Source organism: Zootoca vivipara, chromosome 5, assembly GCF_963506605.1.
Source record: "Zootoca vivipara chromosome 5, rZooViv1.1, whole genome shotgun sequence".
In the NCBI taxonomy this organism is placed as follows: domain Eukaryota; kingdom Metazoa; phylum Chordata; class Lepidosauria; order Squamata; family Lacertidae; genus Zootoca; species Zootoca vivipara.
This window is the reverse complement of record NC_083280.1, coordinates 45392792-45407967: the sequence shown is the minus strand read 5'-3', so window position 1 is coordinate 45407967 and position 15176 is coordinate 45392792. Positions and strand designations below refer to the sequence as shown.

General features: G+C 42.1%; 1 protein-coding gene across 1 annotated transcript; it reads left to right on the top strand.

Moving 5' to 3' along the window:
- The first annotated feature begins 1752 nt into the window (after window positions 1-1752).
- CALHM1 (calcium homeostasis modulator 1) lies at window positions 1753-5125 on the top strand. The gene is made up of 2 exons (XM_035132431.2): window positions 1753-2301; window positions 4662-5125. Exons 1-2 carry the CDS (start codon window positions 1753-1755, stop codon window positions 5118-5120), a joined length of 1008 nt encoding a protein of 335 aa, XP_034988322.2. The 3' UTR covers window positions 5121-5125.
- Window positions 5126-15176: the final 10051 nt, after the last annotated feature.

Below are 15176 nucleotides of genomic sequence, written 5' to 3'. Positions count from 1 at the left end.
TCAACATTTATATTAGCAGCACATTCCCATTAATTGTTTTCAAGCATGGATCAGAATTAGAGGACATGCTTTGGTAGAAAATCCCAAGATTGACCCCCAGCATTTCCAGTTAAAGGTTTAACTGACAATAGAACAGTTCTCCCACCTGAGATCCTGGAGAGTTGCTGCCTATCAGAAAATACAATGTTAGATAGATAAATCATCAGACCTAACATAAGACAGTTTTCTAAATTATTATTTGCAAGCCTTCTCAACTCCCTGATGAAGGAGACCAAACATTCTCATCCTGCAGAAGAGAAATGGATTCTGAGAGATTGCAAGTGGCTAGTTTAAGGGGTTCTGTTGAACCAAAATCTCTTTACAGACTTCTGCCCATCAGATCACATTTACGTGGGAGAAATATAACAGGAAATGCTGCTTGTTGCAGAACAAAATAAGAGGGAGTAGCAGTGTTCTGCATAGATATAGAACATTATAAAGAAAGAAAAGATTGCTGCTGCTCCTGATTCATGTTACAGCTCCACCCAGAGTACAAAGTAGTGAAGGATTCCAGAATTTCAAAAAGAGCAGCAAAAGGAGAGAGAAGCTGGAAAAACACAGGAGTTATATTTCTCTTGCCCGAATCCCTATCCTTATAATGGATCCCACGCTGAGAATGAGCAAATCTCTCAATTTCACTTCTTCTCAGTTTCAGTTTTTCCAGCCTTAAGTTCATTTTTCCACATCAGCTTGTTGCTAAGCTGTCCTAATTATTCCTCAGCATTTTAGTATTATCCTAATACACATATTTTGAATGCAATTTCCCCTAATATAACACATTTTTGTAGGTTATTTTGCTAAGATGTGCATTTTAGGCACACTTTACCCTAGCATATGCATTTTTATACACATTACACATTTAACTGGAAAACACATTGCAAAATTCAGAGAAGTGTGAATTTTGAAGGCTGGCTGTGTTTTGTGTGTATTGTTTTGGAAAGTGGGAATGAGGTAGGCTCATCTTTAAATGTTCACTTCAGTTCATAAGTTTATTGTTCTAGCCAACAGCCATGAGAAACTTGTATTAATATAATAAACTTTAAATGTGAACTGAATTGACTTACTCCTCCATTCCTATCCCACACAGTGATATTTGCATAGGTACTCTCCTCTCTCTCTCTCCCCCCCCCAGGTAAACCTACAAAGGTGGGGCACAGCTTTCCCTTATTTTTCTAAGGGCAGTGGGAGGAGCATGTGGCATTTGCAGGCACATGAACAGAAGTCAGAGGAATCCTTTTCCTGTCATGAATAAAGAGTGCCTAGAAGAGATTCCAAGCAAGTCCTCAGAAGAACTCATGCCTCCACAAATAGGCAACCTCAGGGATTTAAGGGTTTTTTAATAAGAGATGTGATGGCTCGCACAAAGAAAGAAGTGTTTGCTGTATTAAGCCATGACATACCTGACAACGGCACACAATTAACTTTTCAGAAGAGGGAGTACAATGCACACCAAGTCAACCTGGGAGGAGTAGAGATTCACTCATAAGGTAAAGATAACGAAGTCAATGTACTGAGGTGGCAAGGAATAAATGGGGGAGGGGACACGTTGCCTGAGCAATTGAAAAGCTGGTGTAAAGAGCAGAAACTGAAAAAGTAAGTGACATTGGCAAGACGCATTAGGGGTTTTGTTGTTGTTTTTAAATTCTGCCCCGTGAAAAGGGGGACAAATTTCTGATTGCATTCAGGCAAGCGAGCGTGCATAAAGTGACAACGATGGATAAATTCCGTATGATCTTCCAGTTCCTCCAGTCCAACCAGGAATCCTTCATGAATGGCATATGTGGCATCATGGCTCTTGCCAGTGCACAGATGTACGTGGCTTTTGACTTCAACTGCCCATGCCTACCAGGTTATAACCTGGCCTATGCGATGGGTATCCTGTTTGTGCCACCCCTGGTCTTGTTTCTACTGGGATTTGTGATGAATAACAATGTCTCCATGTTGGCTGAAGAGTGGAAAAGACCCACAGGGAAGCGGCAGAAAGACCCGGCTGTCCTGCGTTACATGTTCTGCTCCATGGCACAACGGGCTATGATTGCTCCTGCTGTTTGGATTTCGGTCACACTGTTGCATGGAGAGTGCTTTATATGTGCCTTCAGCACCTCTGTGCCTGTAGATAAGTTGGGGAACCACAGCTATACCCAACTACCTGAGAAGGAACTGAGGAGAATTCTGGCCCGGATTCCCTGCACAGACATCTACAATGGGCAGGAACTTATTGCCAAAGAGGTGGCAACCAGGTATCTGCGCTGTATATCACAGGTAAGCAAAAAGTGATTGACTGCAGGATTTGCCTAAGTGTAGAGAATGGGAGAGACCCCCTATAAGGCTGGCAGGCTTTTTATATGACTTCATATGCACTTATCATACTACCATTTCCTATACACTGCAAGCACTCTGAGCATTTTTCAGCATGCTGCAGTTCTTTATTACTGGTAAGAAACACAAGAAGAAGAAGAGTTGGGATTTGATATCCCGCTTTATCACTACCCGAAGGAGTCTCAAAGCGGCTAACAATCTCCTTTCCCCTCCTCCCCCACAACAGACACCCTGTGAGGTGGGTGGGGCTGAGAGACTTCAAAGAAGTGTGACTAGCCCAAGGTCACCCAGCAGCTGCATGTGGAGGAGCTGAGACGCGAACCCGCTTCCCAGATTACGAGTCTACTGCTCTTAACCACTACACCACACTGGCTCTCTTGTCCTCATTCTCTTGAGGTCTCACTTCATAGAAAACATGTAAATGTGATGTAATGGATATACTTCTCATGCTACAATTGCAGTTTATTCTTTTTACAGCATAAATTGTGGGCCTTAATCACAGGTAAGTGTGAGCACATTTGGAACTGCAATGTGTGCTAGTTCCACATTCAAAGAGTAGGCTTATGTAGGGTGCATCCTGCAAAACAGAGTGCTTGATTCCTTACTGTAATAATTCCATGCATCATTTTTGGTAAGAAGTATGGATTATAGAAGGAAGTGAGGGGAGAAGGGATGAACTCCCCTGCTTCCAAATAGTCCATTTGCAATGCAAATACAGACAAAATATATCCAGTGATCCCAACCTAAAACAGGCAGGTCAATACAGTCCTTTCCTGTTGTTTACTGTGTTCAGTCTGCATTTGTTCTCTGCATCTTAAATAGGATGCAAATTCCCTCCAGGCTTTCACCTGGGTACAACGTCAAAGTCATTTTTAAAATCTGATTTGATCACTTGTATTCTCACCAATCTGATGCTGCCACTGTTCTGTTTCCCCTTGGCATTGCTTGGCAACGTTAGCCCGTCCTCTGCTGTGTATAAATTGGATAGCCACTGCTTTTCTTAGCATTGAAAATTAAGAATGTATTGGAATAAATATTCAGATCTTTCTTTAATCAGATCTTTCTTTAATCATGCAATATTTGTTGCACTGTTGCGGTTTTTAAATTTGGCATTGCAGATAATCAATTCATTCTATTAAAAAACCCAATTCTAAATACTTTTGTATTTGAATGATTCTACTTAGCATTAGGGACCCAGGTGGCGCTGTGGGTTAAACCCCTAAGCCTAGGGCTTGCTGATCAGAAGGTCGGCAGTTCAAATCCCCGCGACGGGGTGAGCTCCCGTTGCTTGGTCCCAGCTCCTGCCAACCTAGCAGTTCGAAAGCACGTCAAAATGCAAGTAGATAAATAGGAACCACTACAGCGGGAAGGTAAACGGTGTTTCCGTCGGCTGCTTTGGTTCGCCAGAAGTGGCTTTGTCATGCTGGCCACATGACCTGGAAGCTATACGCCGACTCCCTCGGCCAATAATGCGAGATGAGCGCGCAACCCCAGAGTCGGTCACGACTGGACCTAATGGTCAGGGGTCCCTTTACCTTTACCTTTACTTAGCATTACTGAAATGACATGCCAGTTTCAGCATGAGACAAAAATGTGCTCCTTTAAAAAAAATACTGAAAGCCAAGAGGAAAAATACTGGATTTAGGAGTGGGGAAATAATTTGTTTATGCAATACATTTTAGAAAATTATTATCCAGACAGGCCAAAGACTGCTGCAATATAGGAGATATTGTGTTGTAGTTTAGGGATAGAGAACCTGTGGACCGCTAGATGTTGTTGGACTACAACTCCCATTATCCCTAACCATTGGCCATGTTGGGCTGATGGGAGTTGAGTCAAACAACATCAGGAAGGTTACAGATTTCTTATTCCTGGCGTAGTTGCTCCCCAACACATCCCTGTTAAAATGGATTGAATTGTGTTCTGGTTCAGGAAAACTAAAAGATTTGGTCTAGATTTTGGTTCAGGTTCCATTTGATCCCCCAACTTCAGGAACTTTAAATACAACAGCATAGGGCTTTCATTGGATTCCTATCTGGCAAACAAATATGGGAACATCACTGCCATTTTACAATGAGGTAGATTGTGATGTTAGTTCACACTCATCCACTCATTGATGGATGAGACATGAGCCTAGCAGCCCAACTCCCAAAACAATATTTTGAGGTTCCTAGCCCCAGGATCCACAGATTCTGGAAAACCACTGATGATCATGACTGCAATTGTGTACTGCATAGATTTCTCTATCCCACTCCCACAACCACCACCCTAATAATAGTATGACATTTGGTTTTCCCCTTCAGGCAATGGGCTGGACCTTTGTGCTGTTGATGACCTTGCTGGCATTCCTTGTTCGTTCCTTACGTCCCTGCTTTACTCAAGCTGCATTCCTGAAGAGCAAGTATTGGTCTCATTATATCGACATTGAACGCAAGCTCTTTGATGAGACCTGCACGGAACACGCTAAAAGCTTTGCCAAGGTTTGCATCCAGCAGTTTTTTGAGGGCGCGAATAAGGACCTAAGCATGGGTCATGCAACGTGTGTGGAAAAGACACCTTCCGAAACAGGAGAAGAGAAGGAAAAACTGCTGGGCATCATGGATCAAGGGACCATGAACAAAATTCTGAAGAACTGGCACAAATGTAAGCCCCCTTTGTGCCTCAGCCAAGAGGTGATCCAGAATGGGAATTGTTGGGCAGGAGAAATTGCACACCCTCAGCCGCCTAGGAGAGAGTATGCTACCTATTACAGCAAAGTCTGAGGATGGAGGGGAAGTAATCAGAAAGCACATATCCCTTTAGATCACGGCTTGGGAACCACAGATTTATCAAGGAGATCCTTCAACTTTTCATTGTGAGAGCATCCAGAACACCTGTCCAACGGTCTCTCCCCCAGCTTTTCTGTGGGCACTAGCATGGAATAGGACAAATGAACACTGAGAATGCTCACCTGTTGATTTTGTCAAGGAGAAAAGAGATGTCAGAAAGTCTAAATGGTGATGGCACCTTAAATTAGATGAGTGCTGTGATACAGATAGTATAACAAAAACTATTAGGTGGTTCATTGTTGGTTTTGATAAGAGATTTATTCCCTGCTAAACTCTAAAGGATAGACCATTTATCTACATTTGTCTCAGCAGCAAGTAACATCACATTTTGATTTGAAAAATCTCTACCAATTTCTTCAGATGAAAACCACCTGCTAAGTCTCCAGTGTATGTGAAAGGCACAAAACAGATGTTTCATTTTATTGTAAAAGAAAGACTAAAAACAGGTAATACTATCTGTACAGGGGTACATTTCTGTTGGTAGTAAAACAGAACCTACATTTTCAAGACTTGCAAGAATGTTTCAGGCACATACCAAAAGCACAAAGGCAGTATTTTGAATACACTAGAGGGCACCATAAACTAGCAACAAATACCTGACCATAGCAGGTATAAAGCTCTGTTTCTTCCCTTATCTACTTATCAAGTAAGCAAGACTTGTTTAGCTTTGACTTGTACAACATGCTCTGATAAAATCTGATTAGGATAAGAAAATGTGTTGAAGGGTATGCAGAAGTAGAGATGAATATGTTTTAAGGACAGTATTATAAATCCACTAACCGGAAGAAGGAAGAGCCACATTATATTATAAAAGCATCTTAACTATCTGCCCCATAACTAAATGAATTGGCAGCAGATCTGGGGTAATTTCAAGGTGTCTGGTCCTTTGATAAGCATAGAACAGCAGCTGAATTAACCTGAATGGTTCTTCTGAACCATTTAAGAAACCAATTAAAATTTTCAGAGTGGTAGCCATGTTGATCCGTTGCAGCAAAAATAATTCAGTGTCTTGTGACACCTTAGCTTTCATAGACAAGAGAGCCCTCTGCATCATATGACCAATTAATGATCCAGTTTGCACTTCACATTAAAAACCAGTTTGTTTATAAGTACGGTTTAATGTGATGTGCAAGCTGGGCCAGTGTGTCCATTCATGATGTTCTCAACTAGTGTTCAGTGGAAGCTTCAATGGATTCCACAAAAAATAGTCTTACTCTTGGCATCGGAATGAGGAGGATGCAAGGCAGGGCTATCCAACATGTCAGACATCACTGGCATGTCTATATTTATGTGCTTCCTGCTTTGTCAAGTCATGTCTCGCTCAGTGTAGCCTTTGCAAAGCAAGTTTTCTTTAGCTTGATGATGAATTATGTTTTTGTTGTGACCAGTGGTGGTGGAGGAAAGAGGCAAAGGCCTAGACTCTAGGGGAGACGGTGGCAGCTCTTGCTTATTTAACTACTATTGTACACACTTTGCACCCTGCTAATCTCCATCATCTAGATAGGACATAGGCTTACTTCTCACTGTAAGTTCCTTAGCTGTAAGAATTCAGCAAGGCCAGCCCTATCGTCAAGCACAGCAAGGCAGCTGTTTCTGAGATGACAGTAAACTGCGATTTCTAATTTATTGTTGTTATATTTTTCCTGCCAAGGAGAGGTGAGATTTTCTGCCGCATGTGCCAAAATAATTTCACCAGCCCTGGATATTATGCAACTGGACTGGTGGGGGTGGATGTATATGCCCCTTACTGCTCCACCTCAGGCAACAAAATGCCTCAGGTCAGCTCCTAACTTTGAACAGAAGAGGGGGGATTTAATAATAAATCCCTGGACACAGAAGATTGGGTATCAGGAAGAAGAGCTATAACCTTGCCATCTTCCAGACATCTCTGTTTTTAATGTAGACATCTAGTTTGGCTTTCTTTTGTTCTGTTTTTACGTAGTACAGATTTATCATCTCAGTGAGTGTCAAACTAAGTAAGATACTGGAGGTATATGAGAAGTCTCCTGACAGTTTTTGGTTTTACTTTAATACAGCTGCTAGAGGTTGCGATTTTGATCAGCGCAATGGTGGGGAGATGAGGTATTTCACTCATTCAATATAGCCTCCCTATCCAATTAAAACTGACCTCCCCGAGGTGTTGTTTTCTCTGTATGGAATAAGCTAAAAGGACCACATATACCCCAACCCCAGGCTGGTTGGAGAGAAGGAAGAGATTAAGTATGCCCTCTCCTGCTGCTGCTCTGATCAATTTCACGGCTGCCTCATCGTCAGGGCTGCTCCCAAGACGTGTTGCTGCCTGAGGCAAAATACAGAATGATGCATCCATCCAATGGATGAGCCTGTTAATTTCAGTTTCTCTCAATGTCTCATTTTCCCCCACTCTCAAATTCAGTTTGTATTATTTTGCATTTTTAAAAAACGTAATAGTCTTCATGAGAATCAGATAGGAGGAATGTGCGCTAAAATGCTAACATACACATTTTTGTCTGAAATTTTGGCTACTATATACATTTTTGCAAGCAATATAATGCACTTTTGTATGCTGTTTCCCCTACAAATATGCATTTTTATACACACTATTCCCTAATATATGTACTTTTCTACACATTTCGGTTTGGAGGATTGCATCACAAAATTTGGAGACGTGTGAATTTCAGAGTATAGCTGCGCTTCGGTTCACATATTGTTTCAGAAAGAGTGGGTCTTAATGTGGATCAGACCAAATTTCTGCCCCATCCCATTCAAAGTACAGAAGTTGACTGTTCTGGCACTTGAATAGTCAACACTGGCAACGGGATAACATCCCCACATGCACCGAGGACAGCTGGCTTGTTTAGCGATTGTACAACAACCCTATGACACAAATAGTTCTAATCTCCAATAGAGTGGAGTGGCTTTGAGGGCTGCTCCTCTTCCTGACCCCCCCCACTAGTATCTGCCTCCTGAGGCCATTGCCTAATGGCTGAGTTGGGCCTCTTGTCTCTTCTGCCGTTAATTAAAATGTGTTGGGGAAACTGCTCATTCATCTCCCATGGCTCATCTGATTTGCCCCCATGAACCCCAACTTGTAGAGGCTAATAGTACAACAGGGGCGCATGGCTGGCTCTGCCCTAGTTCCTCTGGCTTCCAGATGGGATGGTGTGTTTCTTTGTTCCGGGACTATCAAGAGCTCTACTCTTTATAAAGAGTACTAGCTTACACTTGTACAGGTTCAGCAGGTACTACAGGAAAGCACAAAGCACAGGAAATGTTAAGGTGAGTTTACGCATGCACATTTAGAATGTGTGACTGCAGCTTCAAGTGACAATATGCAGATATGGAAGCCCTCACAGTAGGGTGTGTCCAATGAGGGGTCCCAATTATGTTTTTGGGTGTGCGGAATCCAAATCTATTAGTTTTGTGATTGGATAATGTTTAGCTTGGTAAATCTACATCTGATGAAGAAGCACATAAACCGTTTTCAGAAAACCAAAGAATTTTAATTACTTACCAAGCAAAACTAAATTATATTAATTTAACCATAATATCTTTTGAATTTATGGCCTCTCAGTAGTTTGTTCTTAATAATAATATTTTTTAAAAAAAAAACTGTTAACCTTTTAAATCTTAAACTTATAAGGCTTAAAAATAATTAATATTAATTAATATTTTTCAAGGTGGCATCCACCATACCCTAACAAACTACGAGGCCATATAATAGAAAAAAATGCAGCATGTTGTTATTTAGGGCACATCCTAACATACATAAATTTAAATAGTGAGTTCACTTTGAAGCATATTCACTGCATTCTGTTTGGTGTACAACTTTAAGTTAAATATCAAGTTTTAGGGAAACCTGTTCTTCCTGTTTGCAACGGAAGTAATTTGTGCCAGTTGCTGCCTGGTTGGCTCCCCATGCGGTAACCAGGCATCAGTTTTGGGAGTTGTGATAACACATTCTCCCTCCCAATATCTGGGCTCCTATGGGAGGAAAGGTGGGATATAAACTTAGTAAAATAAATAAATATTTTGCCTGTTTTTTTGTTTTTGTTTTTTTTAATGGAGAATTTCTAGGCGTTCTTGTTTTCTTTTAGGCTGCAATCCTGTGCTCACTTACCCATGAATTTGTCTGAATAAGATTTGTATAGTGTTATGAGTTTGGGGTGTTGAACTGTATGCCGGATCCTTCTAATCCCTGGATCCAGCAAGTGTTAAAATATAATCAAGCCTTCTAATTCCTGGAATAGCCTCCTGGGAGGTGTAAGGAGAACAAAGGAAGGAGCTCTGTGCAGTGGCGGAGCTTCATTCTCCGGCACTGGGGAGTGGAGAGCAGGCGGGGCGGGGGGCATGGCGCGTCGCCCGCAGGGGAGGTGCACTCCCTCCGCACTCCTCTTCCTCTTCCAGTGGCTTTGTGGGAGAGGGCAAATGGGTGAGGCCCCTCCCTCAACTTGATAATTGGAAAGAGTGAAAAGTTGCAGGGATGAGGGCCAGATGTAAAGCAGTAAGCTGGGAGAAGACCAAGACAGCAATATCTGAAGCCTGTTTAAATCTAAGGTTGTGGCTACAGGAGAAACAAGACCCTTTTGGAGTGTTAATACTGTGAACCCCCTCCATCATAGACTCAGGTTGTATATATGTGTAACTAAACCATATATCATAAAGACACTACAGTCCCCACTGTGCCTCATTTCCAAAAGGGAACACAAACCCTGGGTAAGTGTCCGGAACCCCCGGAATCTCGCACTGCTGAGAGACTGGGGTGGCACACAACAAAACAATTGTGCTGCTAGTTCCCTTTGTATAAGCCCACTTTGTATAAGACCACTTTTGGTCCTGAAACTGAGGACCAAAAGCCTTCCTTATTTATTCCCATGTGTTCTGGAGCCTGTATATCGGGGACAGAGAGCCTATGACCTTCCAGAGGTTGTTGGACTCCAACTCTTATCAGCCACAGCCAAGATGTTCAACAGCAGGGGTCAGCAACCTTTTTCAGCCATGGGTCAGTCCACCATCCCTCAGACCATGTGGTGGGCCGGACTATATTTTGAACTAAAATATGAACGAATTCCTATGCCACACAAATAACCCAGAGATGCATTTTAAATAAAAGCACACATTCTACTCATGTAAAAACACCAGGCAGGCCCCACAAATAACCCAGAGATGCATTTTAAATAAAAGGACACACTCTACTCATGTAAAAACATGCTGATTCCCAGATTGTTCGTGGGCCGGATTGAGAAGGCGATTGGGCTGCATCCGCTCCACAGACCTTAGTTTGGGAACCCCTGGTCAACAGTTATGGATGCTGGGAGTTGTCATCAAACAATGCCTGGAGAACCACAGACTCCCCATCACCATTGTAAATCCTATCTGTATCCCGCTGTCCTTTGGATCTCTGTGTCTTTGATTGTTACGGTGCTTGGTTCTCTCTCTGGTTGTCAGTTGCTGCCATGGGAAATGCAGACAGGAACAATGAAATGATGAGACTTGTAGACCTGGAAAGCACATGTTTTGGAGGGTAGTGAAAACCTCTCTTTCAAACCAAAATCCTTGACTCTTTTCAGTACCTCTGTTTATGTAGAACAATTGTGCTTACCGGTAGGCGATGGGAACAGGGGTCTCAATTGTACACACACAAATAGTTCAGACACTGAAAAGAACTCAGGACTCAAGGGCAGACCCTGAAGCCCCCCTGCCTAAGTATGCATGTTCTCCACTTGACAGAATGGCTGGAACAGCTCTTGAATTTCCTGTACACCTCCCCCCTCAGGAGCAAGCAGGGTGTGGCACAGATATTTGAAGAAAAATAAATACGGTTTAGAGAACAACTCCAGATTCCATTCAGTAAGCACTGTTAAATTTAGTTGAAAACCACTTCTTACTCACCATTTCCTTTTCTTTACTATGTGCTTCCTTTGTCACAAACGGAGATTAAATGCTAACTGACAACAATTAATTAGACCTGTGCTTCTTATGAGACACACTGGCCTGATACAACCCTTTATTTCATCTTTTTCCATCACACAGGTTGCCTTGCCTTCTCCATCCAATGAGTTGCTCATCCCCACACTGCATCCTTCATACTCCCTTCATTCCCTGTTATAATGCTTCAGGCCCAGCTCAAGAGATTTTGCTGCCTGTGGTGGAACACCAGATGGTATCTGTCCCAAGTCACATTTGGAGATAGGGGAGAAATCACATTCAGTTCACATTTAAAGCTGAACCCACCTAATTTGCACTTTCTGAAACAATATGAAACACTGTCACTCCTTAACATCCACACTTCTCCAAATTTTGCAATGCATCTCCAGTCAGATTTTATGTGCAAAAATATGTACCCATACTAACATAAAGTGTGCATAAAAACGTATATGTATTAGTGAAAATAAATTTCAAAAAGCATTTCATTAGGGGGAATTGCTTTGAAAAAATGCATATTAGGCAAAATTGCACTAATATGGATATTAGGATGAACTTATACTAAAATGCTGATGAATTTTCATGAGGACCTTTTTTAAAAAAAATCATGCATGGATGTGGAAATGTGGAGAACTGAATTTAAGATTAGGAGAGGGGGAGATAAAAGGAAACTGACAGATTTGCCGATCCTTAGTCACAGTGCTTAATACCCACAAGTACTATGACAGTAAGCAAAAGCAAAATGACAATTGCTGTTCTTTCATGATTCATTAATCCGTCTGGAGTGGCTGCCTTTAACTGCCTAAAGGTATGGCCAGCTCTGTTTTTTTTTTTTTTATTTTTATTAAAGGTTTTCTCAGTTTACAAAGACATGGGCAGTGTCTCTCATAGCATTTTTACAGATCAGTTTCAATTGTTGAGACATTGGGGAGGAAAAGGGGGAGAGCGGTAGATAAGGGAAGGGGGTGGGGGTAGTGTGACAATGTTTCTAGTTTACTTAAAGTGTGCTGGGCTCTGTTATGTTTTGTGCTTCATCATGCTCTGTCTCCAGAACACGACCTTAATAGTGGGTCCTCTCAGTGACAGCTTCTCCCTCCCAACAGCTCACTCTGGCACTACTCACTAATAGATTTGACTATGCACATCCTGTCTTGTTTCCTGCACTTGTAGGCTCAAAGCTTGCCACGTAGATATTAGTAGCTAAGAAAAGAAAGAGGGTAGAGCATAAGCAACAGAAGGAGGTGGGCATCAAGCATGAGAGCTGTGCATATGAAGTCTGAAAACTGGTTAGTTCAGTTATAAAAGGAGCCACCGTGAGGGATTATATTTGAGTACATTTTGAAGGGTAAACAGGAACTCAAAACCGGGGCACAGTACAGCAGATGAACTAAATGAAGGATGGGGGACATGTGGCTCTCCAGATGTTGTTGGACTCCAATTCCCATCAGTCCCAGTGGGCGTGTCCAATGGTCAGGATGATGGCAATAGTCCAGCAATGTCTGAAGAGTCACAGGTTCCCCATCCCTAACAAAAACCATGTCCCATGTGGGAATTCTGCAGAAATTAAGATAAATGACAGCTGGAACTCAGCTGGCAGAGCACTTTGGTTCATAGCTTCCATAGCTTGTCACTGTCCTCCTAATCAGCTGCCCACCCTTTGAAATCATTTGGAGGAGGCAGTCTACAGGACTCTACCTAAAGATGCCATTAAATAAATTTTGCTAAATAAGCAGCCATTCCCAGAAATGTTTCCAGATGAGCATCGTCCTATGGGTCCTGCTATTCATTGTAAACACTGGACCACAGCCAAGGACACAAGAAGAGCTGAAACTCCAGAATAAGGACAGGAGCTGGGTGCAAAGCTGCAGTGAGTCTGCAGATGGCACTTGAGACAGAAATAAAGGTATGTCAGGGTTCAGAACCAGGCAAGCAGTCAGATCAGGGCTATAAGTACTAAGAACTGGAACCAAGACCTGATTCAGCAGAGGTTGTGGCCAGGTAAACAGTCCCCAAACACACATTGCAGGGAGTTGGACTATCAGGCACATCCAGCTCTCAAGAGACTGCAATCTACTCCCAGTATAAAAATTCTGAAAGTGATCTACCCATGAAGGGGGTGGGGAGCCAAAGTTGTTGGCCTGGGGGGGGGGGGCGAAGTCAAAGTTGTTGAGCTTTTCTTATGGAGGAAAAGCTAAGCTAGCATTTTTAGCTTTATTTTTAGCACACCTATTACAACAATGGCACAGCAGTAACAGCTACGGTACTTTTATTTTCTAACATGCCGACTACATAAGCATTTGACACAACGGAGGAAAAGAGTGACGACGGCAAGGGGCGGAGAATTTAACTCCACTGCAGGGTCAACCAGTTGGACATCCCTGAACTAGATGACTGCTTGAGTCCCAAATCTACAATTCTATGATTCTATACCACACATTTTTTTAAAAAAATAGGTCTTTATTGTTTAAAACAAAAAATTACACAAAAACAATTATTTTCACAATTACAACACTCCATACTCACACTTGACAAATTCTTACATACCTTCACAACTAGCTCATACATACATACATACCTGCCTGATTTCCACACCCTTACAAATCATCACCTGAACAAACAAATAAACACACATTAATACTAAAAGATCAGATGTTCTATTATTTTCGTCTTCTCATTTTCTTCGCCAGATTCTGAACAGACTTCCAATTAGACTTGCTGGTTTGTAAATTATTTCCATTATACCACACATTTAATAATGATGATGATGCCCATCTGGCTGGGTTTCCCCAGCAACTCTGGGCAGCTCCCAACCGAATATTAAAAACACAATACAGCATTAAACATTAAACACTTCCCTAAACATCACGCATTCAATGTCACATTGAATCAACGCCACAATTAAAAACTTCCCTGAACAGGGCTGCCTTCAGATGTCTTTTAAAAGTAAGATAGTTGCTTATTGCCTTGACATCTGATGGGAGGGCATTCCATAGGGCAGGCACCTCTACAAAGAAGGCCCTCTGCCTGGTTCCCTGTAACCTCACTTCTCGCAGTGAGAGAACCGCCTGAAGGCCCTCGGTGCTAGACCTCAGTGTCCAGGCAGAACGATGGGGGTGGAGATGCTCCTTCAGGTATACAGGACCGAGGCCGTTTAGGGCTTTAAAGGTCAGTACCAACACTTTGAATTGGAATTATCATGGAGCACAAAGGCTGAGAACCATGTAGCCTGCCCAAGCAGTCAAACCTGGAAACACTTATAGTCCAGGCTAAATTGGGATGAACTATTTGGTTTCCTTGGGGCTTGAGTCATACTAGAGAGTGGAAGAATGACATTTCCTAACTCTTCTGCACTTCAGAACTCAGATGTGCATTGTAAGTGTATGTGACTTCCGAATATTTCTTACGCAGTTATGCCATTACAAAGTTCCCTCTATTTATAGAGCAGGGCTTCCTGCCTATGGCATAGTTGTGTACACCAGCTGAAATAATAGGCAATCCATTAAAATAAAATTCCAGAAGAGTAGCCATGTTAGTCTGTTGCCACAAGGAAGGCAAATAGTCCTTTCAGACAGGTGGTGGTTTCTGGCTAACCATCTGCTGTGGATGATACTCCTGTCCCCAATTAATAGAAAGGGCAGGGGACTAGCCTTACTCCCAATGGAAAACCTTTCTATTAGAAGTCTGCATTGTAAAAATAAATAAATATCAGAACTCTATGTAGAAACCCACGAAAGATACAGAATGAAGAATAGAAAGCAAGGGAGAAAAGGAGAGAAATGTATAGCTAGGTTGGAGATGGATATGTATTTTAAAATGTATGTTAGATCCTGATTTTCTTTTTAAAAGAAATGAACCCAAAGAGGCTTACATGAAACATTAAAATCTATCATTTATTTGGAATACTTAGAGTTTTATCCAATGTAGTGCCAAAAAACCTGTCCTGTCAGCACAAGGACTTCCTCCCCTCTCTTCCCTCTGTGTGTCCAAGTTTGTTTTGAGGCAGATTTGGGGGTGGTGCATGCAAAAGAGAGAGGAGGGAGGAGAATCCTGTTACAGGAGCATAAGAATAGTTACTGAGTGCTACTT

Bases quoted from the DNA above. Each gene is read 5' to 3' on its own strand.
- CALHM1 (XM_035132431.2), top strand. From the start codon at position 1,753: ATGGATAAATTCCGTATGATCTTCCAGTTCCTCCAGTCCAACCAGGAA. The intron at 2,302-4,661 runs GTAAGCAAAAAG...TTTCCCCTTCAG, and splicing joins ATCTGCGCTGTATATCACAG to GCAATGGGCTGGACCTTTGT.